Source organism: Oryx dammah, unplaced genomic scaffold (assembly GCF_014754425.2).
Source record: "Oryx dammah isolate SB20612 unplaced genomic scaffold, SCBI_Odam_1.1 HiC_scaffold_27, whole genome shotgun sequence".
Classification (NCBI taxonomy): Eukaryota; Metazoa; Chordata; class Mammalia; order Artiodactyla; family Bovidae; genus Oryx; species Oryx dammah.
In genome coordinates, this window is record NW_024070211.1 from 105873634 (window position 1) to 105892551 (window position 18918).

At 38.1% G+C, this 18918-nt stretch overlaps 1 protein-coding gene across 1 annotated transcript in view; it reads right to left on the minus strand.

The window, feature by feature from the left end:
* Nucleotides 1–18918, minus strand: part of SCN9A (sodium voltage-gated channel alpha subunit 9) — a 93992-nt gene that overhangs the window by 8748 nt on the left and 66326 nt on the right. The window contains exons 20-24 of the mRNA XM_040229263.1: nt 15189–15311; nt 10652–10933; nt 9789–9842; nt 8786–8923; nt 452–556 (exon numbers count right to left, since the gene is read on the minus strand). Coding sequence (XP_040085197.1) covers nt 452–556; nt 8786–8923; nt 9789–9842; nt 10652–10933; nt 15189–15311 — 702 coding nt within the window. The remainder of the gene's footprint in view (nt 1–451; nt 557–8785; nt 8924–9788; nt 9843–10651; nt 10934–15188; nt 15312–18918) is intronic.

Below are 18918 nucleotides of genomic sequence, written 5' to 3' on the forward strand. Positions count from 1 at the left end.
CAGGATAAAGTTTAGATTCATGACCAGTCTAACTGCCTCCCTGGTGTTCTATCTGTTCTAATATCAAAGGTCTACAAGGTTGGTTTCAACTGACTGAAGACAGCTATCACTACATGCTATGACTACATCATAAAGTCATCAACATAATCAAATTTCAGTCAAAAGTACATTTTATTTTGATTCTCTATAGACCATTTGTACTAATAGTAAGATGTATAGCTAATGTAGAGGTAAAAGCATATATAACTATTTTTTTCATTTTTATAGAAAAGGAAAATATATGAAAGAATATTAAGAGCTGTGATAGTGTTCAAAATACATATATTCAGTTTTATAAGGACTTTTCTTTAAAATGTTAAAATTATACGTTCTCATGTTTAAGAAATAATTATATATTAAAGATTAATTAAAATGATTTTAAAATTTACATGCTAAATATAATATTTTTTACCCCTGGCCGAGGTATTGGCTTTTGTGGTTTCTTGGATCCCAGCTTTTTCATTGCATTATAGTATTTCTTCTGTTCTTCTGTCATAAAGATATCTTGACCTCCAAGGTAAAGAAATAAAAATAAATCTAGTTAAAACCAGAATCATTTTCCGGATATTCCTTCAGGTGATTATTCAGGTTAAAAGTGTATTCATACAGAAATGAAATGTGTTTTCACTTCAGTAGCACATATATTAAAATTGGAACCATACAGAGATTAGTATGGCTCTTGAAAAGTATTACATACTTCTGGTGACAGATGGTGACACATGTAACTAAAGTTTTATGGTAATCATTTCACAATGTATGCAAATACTGAATCATTATATTGTATGTGCTGTATGCTAAGTCACTTTAGTTGTGTCTGACTGTGCGACCCTATGGACTGCAGCCTGCCAGGCTTCTCTGTCTACGGGATTTTCCATGCAAGAAAACTGGAGTGGGTTGCCATTTCCTCTTTCAGGGAATCTTCCCAACCCAGGATCTAACCAGCATCTGTTATGTCTCCTGCATTAACAGGCAGGTCCTTTACCACTAGTACCACCTGGGAAGCTAATATATTGTTATATGTTAATTATACTTCAATTTAATAAAATGAAATGTATCTTATTACATGCAAGGTAGCTATAAATCAAATCTATCTTAAAGGATTACCTACACATAGGGACATTTCTATCTGTATGTAATGTAATACGCATAATATATAAAATATATGGATTACATGAAATAATAATTGGCTCACTTATTTTTTAGTAGCCTAACTTGTTTTGTTTTAAATGATATGCTGGTATCTCATTTTATCTGCTACTTGTCTCATCAGGCATTTCATTGCTAAATAACAAATATATCAGGAAGAGTGATAAGAAACAAAAGTAGTGAATAAGAAGTTGGCTAATGTTTATTTATTAGCCATACTGGCTCATAAATAGTAGGGGCAAAAAGTAATAATATTTTTGTATTCACTTGTATTCATTTTATTATACCATATTCCTTTAGCAGAAAAATGAATATACTATATATGTTATTATAACACATTAATAAATAGTATACACACACAAATATATTTGGTATACACATAATACATTTATTTACTTATTTACTAAAAAAACTTTCATTACCTCTTTAATTCCAAATGAAGGAATTTCAACATAAACACTTTATTGGGTATAAACAATATACATAATAGAGTTTTAGATGTTGAGAAAATTATCAATACTCTAGGGTTTCTGACTTGAAGGACTTTCTAATTGAATATACAACATTTAAGATTCAACAGTAAATAAATTAACATATAAATAAAGTTTTTGATCCTTTCTTCACTGTAGATGTCTAAATCTCACACAGGAGACCTAGAAACTTTGCCTATTCTCTTAAACTCTGTTGATTTCTTAAAATTATCTGCAATTTATACAGATTCATGCACATTCCTTATTGACCTGAAATATAAATTTTTAGTTATGGCATAAATTAGCACAATCCATGTAATTGGGAATTTGGGGGGAAATTTATAGTTCTGAAATCTTTACTTTACTTGTAAGGTCCTGGAGTTAAAGGTGATCTGGATATGGTTTCCCTCGATTGCATTTTCTTATCTATCAAATACCTAATGAAAACCAGTCTTCTTTTTCTGTCTTATGTGTTTTAATTTACGTCTCCTCTAATTAATATGCAGTGTTTGTGTAACTTTGGTATTCATCTGATCTACTGAAGTACAAGAGATAATTTTCATGATAATGTCAAGAGAAACCTAAACCCTTCACCATCTAGTGATGAGGGTTGAAAGTGAGTACATGCTAAGTTGCTTCAGTCATGTCCAACTCTTTGTGACCCTGTGTACTGTAGCCTGCCAGTCTATGCTCTTCATGGGATTCTCCAGGCAAGAACATTGGAGTGGACTGCCATGCCCTCTTCCAGGGGATCTTCCCGACCAAGGGATCGAACCTGTGTATCTTATGTCTTCTACACTGGCAGGCGAGCTCTTTACCTCTAGCGCCACCTGGGAAGCCCGAGGGTTGAATATCATAGTCTATTAATAACTTATAATTACATGTCTTGTCTTCTGTTGATGATACCCTGGTCGTCAGTATAATGAAGAGCGGGATGAAGCTAAGAGGAGATTACAAAACACTCCGGTAGAGAAACTTGTGTTGTCATTTTAATTAACCATAGCTTATAAGGACTTCCCTGGTGGCTCAGACAGTAAAGCGTCTGTCTACAATGTGGGAGACCTGGGTTCGATCCCTGGGTTGGGAAGACCCCCTGGAGAAGGAAATGGCAATCCACTCCAGGACTATTGCCTGGAAAATCCCATGGACAGAGGAGCCTGGCAGGCTACAGCCCATGGGGTCGCAAAGAGTCGGACACGACTGAGCGACTTCACTTTCATAGCTTATAAACACTTTGTGAAACACATCCCTTTAAAACCTATGTGGCAGACATTCTCTAAGTCAGGCTGGTCTTTACATGTTATGTCAAAGATGTATTATATAGCAGTTAAAATCAAACCCCTTATGATTATACAGTGGAAGTGACAAATAGATTTAAGGGACTAGATCTGATACAGTGCCTGATGAACTATGGACAGAGGTTTGTGACATTGTACAGGAGAGAGGGATCAAGACCATCCTCAGGAAAAAGAAATGCAAAAAAGCAAAATGGCTGTCTGAGGAGGCCTTACAAATAGCTGTGAAAAGAAGAGAAGTGAAAAGCAAAGGAGAAAAGGAAAGATATACCCATTTGAATGAAGAGTTCCAAAGAATAGCAAGGAGAGATAAGAAAGCCTTTCTCAGGGATCAATGCAAAGAAATAGAGGAAAACAATAGGATGGGAAATACTAAAGATCTCTTCAAGAAAATTAGAGATACCAAGGGAACATTTCATGCAAAGATGGGCTCAATAAAGGACAGAAATGGTATGGACCTGACAGAAGCAGAAGATATTAAGAAGAGGTGGAAAGAATACACAGAATTGTACAAAAAAGATCTTCATGACCCAGTTAATTATGATGGTGTGATCACTCACCTAGAGCCAGACATCCTGGAATGTGAAGTCAAGTGGGCCCTAGATAGCATCACTATAAATAAAGCTAGTGGAGGTGACAGAATTCCAGTTGAGCTATTTCAAATCCTGAAAGATGATGCTGTGAAAGTGCTGCACTCAATATGCCAGCAAATTTGGAAAACTCAGCAGTGGCCATGGGACTGAAAAAGGTCAGTTTTCATTCCAATCCCAAAGAAAGGCAATGCCAAAGAATGCTCAAACTACTGCACAATGGCACTCATCTCACATGCTAGTAAAGTAATGCTCAAAATTTTCCAAATCAGGCTTCAGCAATATGTGAACCATGAAATTCCAGATGTTCAAGCTGGTTTTAGAAAAGGTAGAGGAATCAGAGATCAAATTGCCAACATCCGCTGGACCATTGAAAAAGCAAGAGAGTTCCAGAAAACATCTATTTCTGCTATTATTATTGACTATGCCAAAGCCTTTGACTGTGTGGATCACAATAAACTGTGGAAAATTCTGAGAGAGATGGGAATACCAGACCACTTGACCTGCCTCTTGAGAAACCTGTATGCAGGTCAGGAAGCAACAGAACTAGACATGGAACAACAGACTGGTTCCAAATAGGAAAAGGAGTACGTGAAGGCTGTATATTGTCACCCTGCTTACTTAACTTATATGCAGAGTACATCATGAGAAACGCTAGGTTGGAAGAAGCACAAGCTGGAATCAAGATTGCCGTGAGAAATATCAATAACCTCAGCTATGCAGATGACACCACCCTTATGGCAGAAAGTGAAGAGGAACAAAAGAGCCTCTTGATGAAAGTGAAAGAGGAGAGTGAAAAAGTTGGCTTAAAGCTCAACATTCAGAAACTAAGATCATGGCATCTGGTCCCATCCCTTCATGGAAAATAGATGGGGAAACAGTGGAAACAGTGAGAGACTTTATTTTGGGGGGCTCCAAAATCACTGCAGATGGTGACTGCAGCCATGAAATTAGGACGCTTACTCCTTGGAAGGAAAGTTGTGACCAACCTAGACAGCATATTAAAAAGCAGAGACAGTACTTTGCCAACAAAGGTCCATCTAGTCAAGGCTATGGTTTTTCCAGTAGTCATGTATGGATGTGAGAGTTCGACTATAAAGAAAGCTGAGCACAGAATTGATGCTTTTGAACTGTGGTGTTGGAGAAGACTCTTGAGAGTCCCTTGGACTGCAAGGAGATCCAACCAGTCCATCCTAAAGGAGATCATTCCTTGGTGTTCATTGGAAGGACTGATGTTGAAGCTGAAACTCCAATACTTTGGCCACCTGATGTGAAGACCTGACTCATTTGAAAAGACCCTGATGGTGGGAAAGATTCAGGGCAGGAGGAGAAGGGGACGATAGAGGATGAGATGGTGAATGGCATCACCGACTCAATGGACATGAGTTTGGGTGGGCTCCATGGGTTGGTTTTGGACAGGGAGGCCTGGCGTGCTGTGGTTCCTGGGGTTTCAAAGAGTTGGACACGACTGAGTGCCTGAACTGATCTGAAGGCTGAATAATCTCACTCTACAAGAGTAATTAACTCATTGGTTTGTTGTGAGGATCAATTAAGGTACTGCATTTCAAACCCTGAATAATTATTTATAATTCCTGTTGTTGTTATTAACCTTCCAAATAAGGTTACTGTTACTGAAAAGGGTTGATGTTACTTAGAATTTACTTACATGTACCAACTTCTGTATTAGTCATTTGTGTAAACACAACTTATTTACATGTACCAAAGTCTGTACTAGTCATTTGTGTAAATACATTGCATACATTTCCCTTTTATAACTTGAACTCATTAGTAACTTAAGTTCAAATGTTTAGAAGTATATTTTCTGATGAACTATTAAAACCCAACTATCACATAGATTTGTTAAAGATAAAAACAGTATTTATAAGACTTAAGGACTAGTTTCAAAGACTAGTTTGAAAAACTAGTCAAGTGGGGTTGGCTATTAGAAAGAGGTATGGGTATTTGGTGGGCATCCCAGGTGGCTCAGCAGTAAAGAATCTGGCTGCCAAGGGGGAGATGCAGGTTCGATCCCTGAGTTGGGAAGATCCCCTGGAGAAGGGAATAGCAACCCACTCCAGTATTCATTCTTGCCTGGAAAATCTCATAGACAGAAAAACCTGGTGGGCTATAGTCCCTGGGGTTGCAAAGAGTTGGACATGACTGATCAAGTAACACTTGGACTTTCACACCAAACCAAGATCAAAGTGTTAAAGGTAAGAAGCACTAAGAAGCCACATTTCATTTTGGATGGGCTTTGCACTCAAACAGAACTTTGGATCCTGACTACCAATGACCTAGTTCTTGATTTGAAACAAGCTGTTTACTCTTTATAGCCCTCGGTTTTACACACATACAAAGGTACCACTTTCATTTGTTTGTTCTATGGATTAGATGAATTCTTACACATTTTGTATAGCACAGGAGGCCTCCTACGTAGTAGGTTATTAACTGAAGACAGCTTGTTCCTGTCTTCTTTCATTCTCCAAGTAGGTTGGAAAGAAACTGTAAACTTATTCAGAAAGGGGCAGAAGATGAAACGCATGTTTTAAATGCCAATGAAACACTGGAAGAATGGTAGGAGATGACAGGAGCTGTCAGTGTTTTGCAATTAGTAATTGTGCCTGATGTTACTGGTAATGGTGTCTATTCATCCCATCTTCCTGCAGTGGCAATTCTTGTTGTAAGAATAATATTTAAAAGCAAGGGGAGTAAAGCAGTGAGGGCTGTGGCTGTCCTGTCATGACCATACTGCTCTTTCTAGATACACGTATAATTCATCCTCTGTAGGAAATGTTACAGAACTCCATCACAGGTACACATATATAATGACCAAAGTAGGAAAAATAACTACATTGGAAATGAAGGTATAATTTATATATTTTTTCAAGATTATTATTTATTTAAGATTCTCTGCCTAAAGGCATGAATATATGATAACACTAACTTTGACTGTCAGATATAAAATGTTAGAATGGAACAAGGAATTTAAAAAATTCTTTGAAAAATAAACACCTGTATTCAGAATGTACGCATACACAATACAATATTTACTACATTTTCCTTCACCCATGAACAGTCAATTATATCATGAATGACATTTCATTGCAAGTACATCTGTCTTTTCTTAGATACTAAGCCAGTACCTGAAATCACTATCTCTTGTTATTCTATACCGTATCCTTCTAAAGTCTCTTTTCCTGTGGGTGGTGCTACAGCCACAGTAACTCAGTTTACTTTGAGGAAACTGAGACTTCATAGACAATTTTTTCTCCTGCAAGCCACAAACAATACTATAGATCCTACCCCCTAAAATCTCTTAGTTGAATGTATCCCCTATTCTCTAGTGGGCTTCCCAGGTGGCGCTAGTGGTAAAAAACCCTCTAGCCAATGCAGGAGACATGACTTGGGATTCCACCCCTGGGTTGGGAAGATCCCCTGGAGAAGGGTATGGCGACTCACTCCAGTATTCTTGCCTGGGGAATCACATGGACAGCGCAAACTGGTGGCTATGGTCCACAGGGACGCAAAGAGTCGGAGATGACTGAAGCAACTTATCACTCACACACACACATTCTCTAGTGCTGCAAATGACTAATTTGGAGAATGAAGTGTGGTCTGCTGCTGCTGCTAACTTGCTTCAGTCATGTCCGACTCTGTGTGTCCCATAGACAGCAGCCCACCAGGCTCCTCCGTCCCTGGGATTCTCCAGGCAAGAACACTGGGGTGGGTTGCCATTTCCTTCTCCAATGCATGAAAGTGAAAAGTGAAAGTGAAGTCGCTCAGTCGTGTCCGACTCTTCACAACCCCATGGACTGCAGCCTACCAGGGTCCTCCATCCAGGGGATTTTCCGGGCAAGAGTACTGAAGTGGGGTGCCATTGCCTTCTCCGAAGTGTGGTTTAGGTCACAGGTAAAGCAGAGTCTAACCTAGTCTTTGGGCTCTTACAGTCATTCTCTGCATCACTGATAGATTAATTTTTTAAAATTAAAGCTGGGTTTTCATAAATTCTGGGGAAAGAGACCTCAGAGTTGGATCTACGATGTAGCTACTTCTGAGCTATCCGATCATGTGCAAGGCACATAACCCCTCTGAGAGGTGAAATGGGGATACTATGCTCTCTACACTTACAGAATGTGATGCAGATTACTGTGTAAAGTACTTTACACAGGATCAGACATGTTATCAAATCTTGATAAATGTGTATGTCCTGCTTGTATGTTCTTCCTTGTTCAAAATACTTCAATGACATCAGCTCCTATTGAAAAATATCTAATATGGCCTTTCAGATCTGTGCTCAAGCAAATCAAGACCTCTTACTATTTCTTTTCTCAAAACTACATCCCAACTGGATGGTCTGGTATTTTGCCTGGATTGCTGCCTGCTTTATCATCACTGTGCACGTGCTCAGACATATCTCTGACCTGCTGCGGACTACTTAGCCTTTTGCCTCCGCATTGCTATGTGTCCCTTCATCCATCTCCCAAGGCCTGCTCAATTGTCACATACATCATAAAAATGTTTTAGCTGTATCTAGCTTTCCTCTGCCTATTTACATTTCTTGTTAACTTCTTACTGCATTTATTGGGGGGTAGAAAGGGGCCTACATAATATACAAAGTATATAAGATCAACTACTGACTGTTAAAACCCTATCACTTACCAGGTGCATAATTTTGGTAAATCACTCAAAATCTCTGTGCCTTTCCTCATTTATAAGACAAAGTCTATAACAATAATCCCTCTTATGGCTCAGAACAGAATATAGGAACTATTTATGAAAAGCATTTTGAATAATAATTAGTGCACTGAGTTTTCTTAATCAAGTCTCTACAGGGAACACTGGGGAAAAAGACCTGAACAGTTGATGTATTGCTTAAAAATAATTAGGACTGTGGGGTCATTTAGTCGCTAAGTTGTGTCTAGCTCTTGTGACCCCATGGAGTGTAGCCTGTCAGGCTCCTCTGTCCATGGGATTCTCCAGGCAAGAATACTGGAGTGGGTTGCCATTTCCATCTCCAGGGGATCTTCTCAACTTAGGAATCGAACCCAGGTCTCAGGCATTGCAGGATGATTATTTTCTGTGCAGAGATGAATGAGATTAAGCATATCCATCACTGGATACTAAAAACTACTTGGAAAATTAATGAAATTCTAATGAAGTAATTGGCATTAAATTTCACAATATATTTTTTGGAAAAATAATGTTCACGACTTTCAGGGCAATGACAAAAACTTGAAATACTTATCTTCTTTTTCTGTTGGTTGAAATTATCTATGATGACACCAATGAACAAGTTCAAAGTGAAGAATGACCCAAAGATGATGAAGATGACAAAATAAATATACATGTAGAGGCTGTATTCATAAATGGGCTGCTTGTCTACCTATGGAATCAACAAAAGTTAACAGTATGTTGGACAATAGATTCATCATTTTCTTTCTCACATGCTCTGACAAGGAAATTCAAATAGTGCAATCCTAGGTAAATGTGGTTTTACGGAAGCCATAGTGTTGTCAAAGTTCAACATAATCGTTCTTAAACCTTTATTCAATACTAAATATAATTTTCAAATAACTACAAAGGGCTTATCCACGTTCTTGGATTATAGGACAATGTAGTAAGTAAATTACAATCTGTGTTATTTATTTCCAGAAAAAATGGTGAAAGAGATGATATCATATTTACATAAATTTGGCCTTTTTAAATTTGATTATAGAAATATCTTCACTAGCTTTTGTGATAAGATAGACTAGTCAGTAGTTTTAAAAATTCCTTAGTGTGAGACTTATTTCACATTAACTCTTCCACGGCACTTTAAAATATAAAAGCAGTAAGATGGATAAATAAAACATGTTATTTCATTTTTATTTTGATAAATATTTACTGAACACATTACTGCCGGGCTGAGCTAAGTTCTCTATTTACATTTTCTAGCTGGATCCAGAGAAGAGCCCCATGAGGTAGTGGTGAATTATTTTCTTTTTATAGATCAATAAACAGGCTCAGAGACATAAAGTGGCTTGCTGCAAGTCAGATGCAAGCTTGTCTGATACAGCAGAGTCACAGAATTTAAGTCAAGCTCTGTTTCCAAATGCCACACAGGTAACCGAGGCAAACACCAGGTGGATTTTCTTCAGTGTGTGTGCACACAGCAAGAGCTTCTTGGAGCTGCTGTTTGAAAACAGCCTAACTAAACAAAGAAGCTTTTCAAAATTGTAGAGTTTGGTGTTATGTTTACCAATACTTACGTTAACAGAATCAACTGCTGCATACATAATATCCATCCATCCCTTAAACGTTGCCTGTAAATATAACATTGATAGAATCTGAATGTGAAGCTCATAGTCTAAACTAGCCATAACTGAGTAACTGCATTTAATATTACATTTATTAAGTAATATTAAGTTAGTGAACTATAAAGTTAGTGAACTATACAGTCATCCCTTGGCACATGCAGGGGGCACAGGTTCCAGGGCACTCCCTGAAGATACCCAAATCTGCCCAAGCTCAAGCCCTGGCATCACGGAGATGCAAAGCCATGGATAAAGAGAACCCATTATATTTTAAGATACCAACTTAACATAAAGATGCTGTGTCAAGAAGAAACAGAGTGGGGGCACACTGCCAAGTCACATTCTCAATCTCAGTCCCAGTGAATTTCCAGGTTGTTATAATTGCCTGTGAGTTTTGTACCTGAACTTTTATTTTTCCAGAGGGGGTGGAGAGTTTTACAACTAAGTAAAGAAGTAATTTTTCTCCATATCTTAAGGATTTTCTGTACCAGTGGCAAGTCCTTCTGATTTCCTTGTAGTGTGAAAGTAGTAGTCCAAAAAATGACTATTCATTTTTGGAGCAATTCAGAAGGCACAATGGCAGGGGGGTCAGGTGACTCTGAAAAGGTGATTATGGATTAATCACCTGTAGAGTAGTGCAATAGAGCCCATGCTTCTTAACTCATATTTACAGGCACATGTTCTAAGAAAGACCACTTCTGTTGTTTAAGTCACACAGTACTTTATCTTTAATTTTTAGTTAATAGCTATATGATAATGACAGTGCCTCCATCCAGTGTGCACTAAATTATCAAGCATTCATAAAATGAGTCACTTACCACTTGAAGTAGAGACAGGTAGCCAAGTCCAACATTATCAAAGTTCACTTTTAGGTTTTTCCATCGCACATTTTGACTAACATTCATAAGCGCAAGACAGGCAGAACGGTTTTCAACTTCATTTGTAGGAAACCGTAATCCATTTGTGGTGTTAATACACTCATAAAACTTGCCAGCAAACAAATTTACTCCCATGATGCTGAATATCAGCCAGAATATGAGACACACAAGCAGCACATTCATGATAGAAGGAATTGCACCGATGAGTGCGTTCACAACCACCTAGCATTCAAAACAAAGAAAAGAGCGATTAGGACCAGTAAGAATGTTAAATAGGCAACATTAATGAAACATTATGCAGAATTTAAAAAGTTAGAAAAGCTACCCTTACATGTTTAAGACATAAGACGTATTGAATGCCTACTATATGCTCAGCAGTGTGCTAAGCAGGACAAAATGAGACAGGAGCCCTGTGCTCAATGAGTTTACAAAAATACATGAGGATCAGACAGTGAAACTATTAGCAACAACACAAAACAATTTACTAAGATTAAATGACAGTTCAAATAAATTAAATAAATAAAAGAATAAACCAAAAACCTGATGTATGTAAGGTGAAGTCATAAAATCTGCATGCTCTAGAAAAGAAAGAAATGTATAAATATAAATGATTAAATAAGCAAAATGTACATTTAAAGGTTCATAGTCCTAGAATTACCAGTGCTAAAATTCTTCCATGTAAACCATTACTATATATAAGCTGGAATTAAGACTGGGAATCTTTTTGTGGTTTGAACTCAGATTTAATTGGTTCTGCTAGTTATGTGATGGGGTACTAGTGGTACCCTGGTGGTACTAGTGGTAAAGAACCTGTCTGCCAATGCAGGAGACATAAGAAACTCAGGTTTGATCCCTGAGTTGGGAAGATCTCCTGGAGGAGGGCATGGCACCCCACTCTTGTATTCTTGCCTGGAGAATTCCATGGACAGAGGAACCTGGTGGGCTACAGTCCATAGGGTCACAAAGAGTTGGACACAACTGAAATGACTTAGCATGCATGGACACTAGTTATGTGATACATAAATATATTTAAGACCTTAAGATCTCTGTTTCCTCATTTGCAGAATGAGAGCAATCTTTTCAAATTTATTATTCTAACTTTAAAAAGCACTTTACATATAAGCTTTGGCTAAATATAGACAGAGCTAGTCTCAGCTAACACAAAAATGCAATACATTTTATCTTTCATGCTCCCTTTATTTCTGCTTTTCCACTACTACCTGTCACCAAAGCCTCTTTCTACTGCATGGCAACTACTCTAATATTTATCACTCTCTCAGTTCAGTTCAGTTCACTAGTTCAGTCACGTCTGACTCTTTGCAACCCCATGAATCGCAGCATGCCAGGTCTCCCTGTCCATCACCAACTCCTGGAGTTCACTCAGACTCACGTCCATCCAGCCATATCACTCTCTAGATTTTCTTAATTACCTCATCTTTCCAACTTACTATCTTCTTAAACTCTACGTTGAATGTGGGGACAAATGCATTAAAGACTAACTTGATAAGTAAAAAGCATATGTTCTCTCTTTTTTCACAATATGTTGAGCAGGTTCTCAAGACATTTCCAAAAGGGAAGACATTAAGGACCCCTGATTACTTTCGAGATTGTCTAGAGCAGGAATTGGCAAACGCTGTCTTAAATATTTTTAGGCTTTGCAGGTTATATGATCTCTGTTGCCACTATTCCATTCTGCCATTGCAGCAACAGACCATACATAAACCACTGGGTGTGGCTATGACCGAGTGGGGCTTCCCACGTGGCTCAGTGGTAAAGCATCTGCCTGCCAAGGCAGGAGCCACAGTTTTGATCCCTGGGTTCAGAAGATCCCTCGGGGAAGGAAATGGCAACCCACTCCAATATTGTTCCCTGGAAAAACCCCATGGACAGAGGAGCCTGGTGGGCTACAGTCCATGGGGTTATACAAAGAGCCAGACACAACTTAGTGACTGAAGAATGCAATGTGATCCAAAGAAACTTCCTTTATAAAACAGGCATCCAGCCTGTGGGCTTTGGTTGTTGATTCTTGATCCAGAACTACAGTTACTACCCTGCGATTCATGGACCTGTAGAGGTTCCATGGGGGCATGAGATTATATGAAAATATTCTGGGCATGCTTTGTTTATGGAGAGGATTTATACTTTCACAAGAGTTTTATAGTACACATCACCCCCAAAAGGGTTAGGAAGAACAGGATTAGAGAGTTCAAAGTGGTCAACTATGATTCAAACCTGCATTTTCACCCTCATTTCTTTACCTTCCCACTATGCTCATCACCTAGGCGTGCTGATCCTTCTAGTCGCTGCTCAAACACCCTTTGCCTATTCAACTCTGTCCTTCTCTACCAAGTGGCACCTCTGCCTGGAATGCCCACCTGCCTGTGAGCTAGGGCCCATTCTTTCAGTCATGGCTCCAAGGTCACCTCCTTATGAAGGCCCTCCCAGGTCTCCGCAGGCAGCCACTTTCATCTTTAGTCCCCGAGCACTGGGTGCTTACTGTTTATAGCAGATGTCGCAGAATAACTAATATTCCCCTGTCTATCTCTCCATGGACGTTGTCCTGACTCACTCCTGGGGGGCTGAGGTCCATTTACCATTGTACTTCTTTTACAGAACAAAATTTGACTCATAGTTGGTGTTGAAAATGTTTGCTGAAAGAATGCGCATTCTGATGGGTCTCTGAGGGAGATGGATATATGTTGTTCTGATGAGAAGCCATTTGGAGAAGTCAGGAAGTTCAAGAACCTCAAGTCGTTTCAAAGGAAGCTAACTATAAAATGTCTCCAATCATATTCTTAAAAATGACCCTGCATTGTGAAGAAATGTCTTTTTTTTTGCCTGGCTAATAAATGTAACTAAATAGATACATGTGTCACTCCAAATATATTAGAACATTCTCCTTCATCCTATTCACCTGTATTACAGATGAAGAACAAAGAACAGGGTCAAATAATGGAGTGACTTAATCACTGAGGGAAGTAGTTTTGTTGGTCAAAGTATATTCCTTGATCATGAAAATGTCACAAGTGCTCCACTTGAGTCCACAGATCAGTGAGAAGTTCTGATGGCAACATTCTATATACTAATGCTCAAAGAGCAAAATTAATGTCAATTCCAATATTACCTTTGTGTATAAAATGAAACATAATTTTTCAGTTCTTACATGACAAACAGGAATTGACTTTTACTTATGAAAATTTTTTTTTTGTATAATGATCTCTCATATACATTGGAACAATATGCACTGGATATACTAACTAATTGAGGTTATAGTCTTAATTAGGTTAGCAAAAATAACAATGAAGATCTGCTAGGCTAAAAGACGTCTACCATTCCCCTGAGGCTTCAGATTTCTGAGCCCCACTCCAGAGTTTATCATTCAGCAGATCTAGGGTGCAATCAGGAATTTGCATTTCTAGTAAGTTTTCAAATGATGCTGACTACATTTAGAGAAGCAGTGAGCTAGATTAATCTGCATGTTAAATTGTTCAGAGACTACAGAGAGGCAGTCAGATAAATACGTGTGATGCAATATAATAAGGATTTTATGTGTTTGAACACATAGGAAGGATGCCCAGCTATACCTGGACAGACAAGGCACACTGAAATTTAGGTCTAAAGGATAAGTAGGAATTTGCTATATTGATGAGTTAAGAGTTGAGACAGAGGAGGGAGAAGCATTCCCAGCCAAGAGAATGGAGGCATGAGAGAGCAGGAACGTATCTGGAGAAGAAGAAATTTGAGGGGAGTAGCAACAAATGAGGACATGGACTCATTAGAGAAAATAAACTCACTGTCCTCTTATCCTCTATGTATTTTATGAACTTGCTCGTTTAATACAGCCCTAAAGCTAGGTTTCTGGTAGTCATTATTTATCTCACCTGCTTTGTTTCTGAAAAATGAATCAGTTTTCAGGCACTATACAGTCTAGTGCAAATTAAATTAACTGAGAGCTTCCACTTTCTCAAATATAATTTGGAGATATTTCCATTTTCATTGAACCATATATTTCAAGAATAAAATTTAAAGTGATGCCTGATGCTACTTCTCTGTCTTTTCTTATTCTTCCTACCCAGAGTGATTCCTTAAAAAAAATATTATTTAAGCACCTGATACAGGCAAGTTCTTCATGACTTGTATATGAGAGATGCTGTCAGGACTAATAGTGTCCCCTGCATTTGCATTTCTTACCATAGGAAAGATTTTCATTTAGGAAGGGAAAAGTAACTTATTTGAATCACTGCCTAACAATATAATATGAAGGAGGCATTACTATATTTCATTTACTCTTTGTTAAACAATATGCACTGAAATGTATATATATGCACATGTATACACACTTATTTATAGACAGATCATACATATGTATATATATGCACATGTGTATAAACAGTCCATAATTCCTAATTACCCATTTTTCATATTTCATACTCTATTAAGAAATATGAATATATTATAAAGTTTAGTATTTTCTTACCCTCATTCCTTCAAATCTAGATAAAGCTCGCAGAGGTCTTAAAGCTCTAAGTGTCCGGAGGGATTTAATGGGACCAAGATCTGAGTAGCCAAGAGTGTTTGCAACTAATGTAACCAAAGAAACCTACAAAAAAGAAAATTTTCATTAATCAAAAATTTCATTTAATCATTTCAATTAAATAATAACGCATGATGAGAACAAGTCAATTTTAAAGATTATGAAACTCCAGTACTTTGCCCACCTCATGCGAAGAGTTGACTCACTGGAAAAGACTCTGATGCTGGGAGGGATTGGGGGCAGGAGCAGAAGGGGATGACAGAGGATGAGATGGCTGGATGGCATCACCGACTTGATGGGCATGAGTTTGAGTGAACTCTGGGAGTTGGTGATGGACAGGGAGGCCTGGCGTGCTGCGATTCATATAATAAGGATTTTATGTGTTTGAACACATAGGAAGGATGCCCAGCTATATCTGGACAGACAAGGCACATTGAAATTTAGGTCTAAAGGATAAGTAGGAATTTGCTATATTGATGAGTTAGAGTTGAGACCGGGGAGGTCACAAAGAGTCAGACACGACTGAGCGACTGAACTGAACTGACAAGCAACCAACAAAGGTCCATGTAGTCAAGGCTATGGTTTTTCCAGTAGTCATGTATGGATGTGAGAGTTCGACTATAAAGAAAGCTGAGTGCCAAAGAATTGATTGATGCTTTTGAACTGTGGTGTTGGAGAAGACTCTTGAGAGTCCCTTGGACTGCAAGGAGATCCAACCAGTCCATTCTAAAGGAGATCAGTCCTGAATGTTCATTGGAAGGACTGATGTTGAAGCTGAAACTCCAGTACTTTGGCCACCTGATGCAAAGAGCTGACTCATTTGAAAATTCCTGATGCTGGGAAAGATTGAAGGCAAGAGGAGACGGGGACGACAGAGGATGAGATGGTTGGATGGCATCACCAACTCAATGGAAATGAGTTTGAGTAAACTCCAGGAGTTGGTGATGGACAGGGAGGCCTGGCATGCTGCAGTCCATGGGGTTGCAAAGAATTGGACATGACTGAGCGACTGAACTGAACTGAAGAGCAACTCAACAAGAACAACATGACTTATATATAAAGTTATCTACTAATTGTCTAAAAATTGGTTAAAATAGATGCCTTTTTAAGGAAGTAGATTTAAAGGAAAGTTAACCAGAAAAAAAGAAATAATAGAAGGAAAGTAATTTATTTCTTATATCTGAATAATAAAATCACATATGCTTTTCATATTTTTGTAGGTTTTTTTACTTGCTTACTAATTCTGAACATTTAATTAAAGCAACTATCAAAATTTCAATTGGAATAAAGTCCAGGGTATTTTCTTGGGCTCTAAAATCACTGCAGATGGTGACTGCAGCGATGAAATTAAAAGATGCTTGGTCCTTGGAAGAAAAGCTATGACCAACCTAGACAGCATTTAAAAAGCAGAGAAATTACTTTGCAGACAAAGGTCTGTATAGTCAAAGCTATGGTTTTTCCAGTAGTTATGTACAGATGTGAGAGTTGGACCATAAAGAGGACTGAGTGCAGAAGAACTAATGCTTTCAAATTGTGGTGCTAAAGAAGACTTTTGAGAGTCACTTGGATAGCAAGGAGATCAAACTAGTCAATCCTAAAGAAAATCAACCCTGCATATTCACTGAAGGTACGGTTGCTGAAACTGAAGCTCCAATACTTTGGTCACCTGATGCAAAGAGCCAACTCATTGGAAAAGACCCTAATGCTGGGAAAGACTGAAGGCAAAAGGAGAAGGGGGTGGCAGAGGATGAAATGCTTAGATAGCATCACCAACTCAAGGGACATGAGTTTGAGCACACTCTGGGAAATAATGGAGGACAGAGGAGCTTGACATGCTACAGTCTACGGGGTCGCAAAGAGACATGACTTAGTGACTGAACAACAATAATGAACTGTGTGATTCTAAAGCTAAGTCCAAAGAGTGTGGCATTCATTCAGCCAAATTTATGACCTAGTATAGACCTTATTCAAAAGTATTCTGAAGACTTATGATTTTGAAATGAGGCAAATTTTCTACAAGATTTTTCTGCCCTACAGTTTCTCAGAATCAGCAGCAAAGATTTTCCTAGCAATAATTTGTGGGACAAAATCTCAATTGTACTGAAGACAGCTCACTAGTAGGTGATCTCACTGGCTTCACAATCAGTACAGGCATATAAGAACTTCGTCATGTTAGATGACCCTCCACAATTACCACAACCAGTGTCCAACAGAAATCTGTGTTCTTATCGTTAAGTTATCTCAGAAGAAAAAACATGGAGAGAAAAGCAATACACATTTTGGTAAGCAACAATGAACTCCTCAATGACCTGAAATCTGGAACTGTAGTCTTTGAATAAGATCCATTTAAAGTATCCACTGTTTCACACTGTGTGCACTAAGAGGCAATGACTCAGAACAGTATCTGCAATGCAGTTCATTGGGATTAAGTAATGACTGAAAGATTCAATTTTCCAGGGAAGATTAGGAAGCTAATCAAGAGGCAACTTCCTTATGTTTAACTATTAAAGGAGTAGAAAAGTTTATCATTTATAAGCTCACTACTGCTGCTGTCAGAAACACAGAACTGATTCTTGAATCAGGATGTGTGGTGAAGTGTTTTGATTTCACATAGTTATTATACTTCTAAATGTCTCACTAAATGTCGTATAACTGTTTCTTTTTAGGTCCTCATGCTATATATCCCTCTTGCCTGGAAAATCCCATGGACAGAGGAGCCTGGTAGGCTGCAGTCCATGGGGTCATGAAGAGTCAGACACGACTGAGCGACTTCACTTTCTCTTTTCATGTTCATGCATTGGAGAAGGAAATGGCAACCCACTCCAGTGTTCTTGCCAGGAGAATCCCAGGGACGGGGGACTTGGTGGGCTACCGTCTATGGGGTCACACAGAATCGGACACGACTGAAGCGACTTAGCAGCAGCAGCAGCTATATATCCTGCATTTCTCACTAATCCTCATATCACTTTTAAATTCACCTAACCTTTCAGGTCCATTAGTTTCCACTTAAGTATGTTTAAAAAATAGGTATACTTTTAAGTTAGAATAATAAATGTTCTTTTTTTTAATAAGCAAAAAGAAAGTTTTAAAATGTTGATTATAATCTGAATAACCCCTAAGGAAATGGTTAACCTGATCTCCAAACCACTGTTAAGTGAGTGCTATTATATTGAATAAATGTACATTATTGAGAAAATTAAATGCAGTCTGTAATTGATAAGAACATCTATATATATGCACATATTTATCTTTCTACTTAGGTATACATGTATATAAGCATGATATATGCCCCTCCTGATGAATAATGGTCAGTCAAGCAGGTTTCAAATAATCAGGAAACTTGCAGATATCAAACAACCCATCCTCTGAATATCAAATCATGAGTGGTTCTAAAAGCTGAATATGCACCAGAATCATCAGGAGGTTTGTTACCACAGTTTTGCTGGCTCCCAGCACCATTGTTTCTGATTTAGTAGGACTTAAGTGGATCCTAAGAATTCGCGTCTTTGACAAGTTACCACCCACAAATGCCAAAGATGTTGGTTCAGGTATTACACTTTGAAAGCAACTGTACTAGATAAATAAATTTGTTTTTGAGATATTAAAAAAAAATCTCAACTCCTCCCCTAAATCCACATGCCTAGATGTATATGAATATTGTGAATATTGAGTG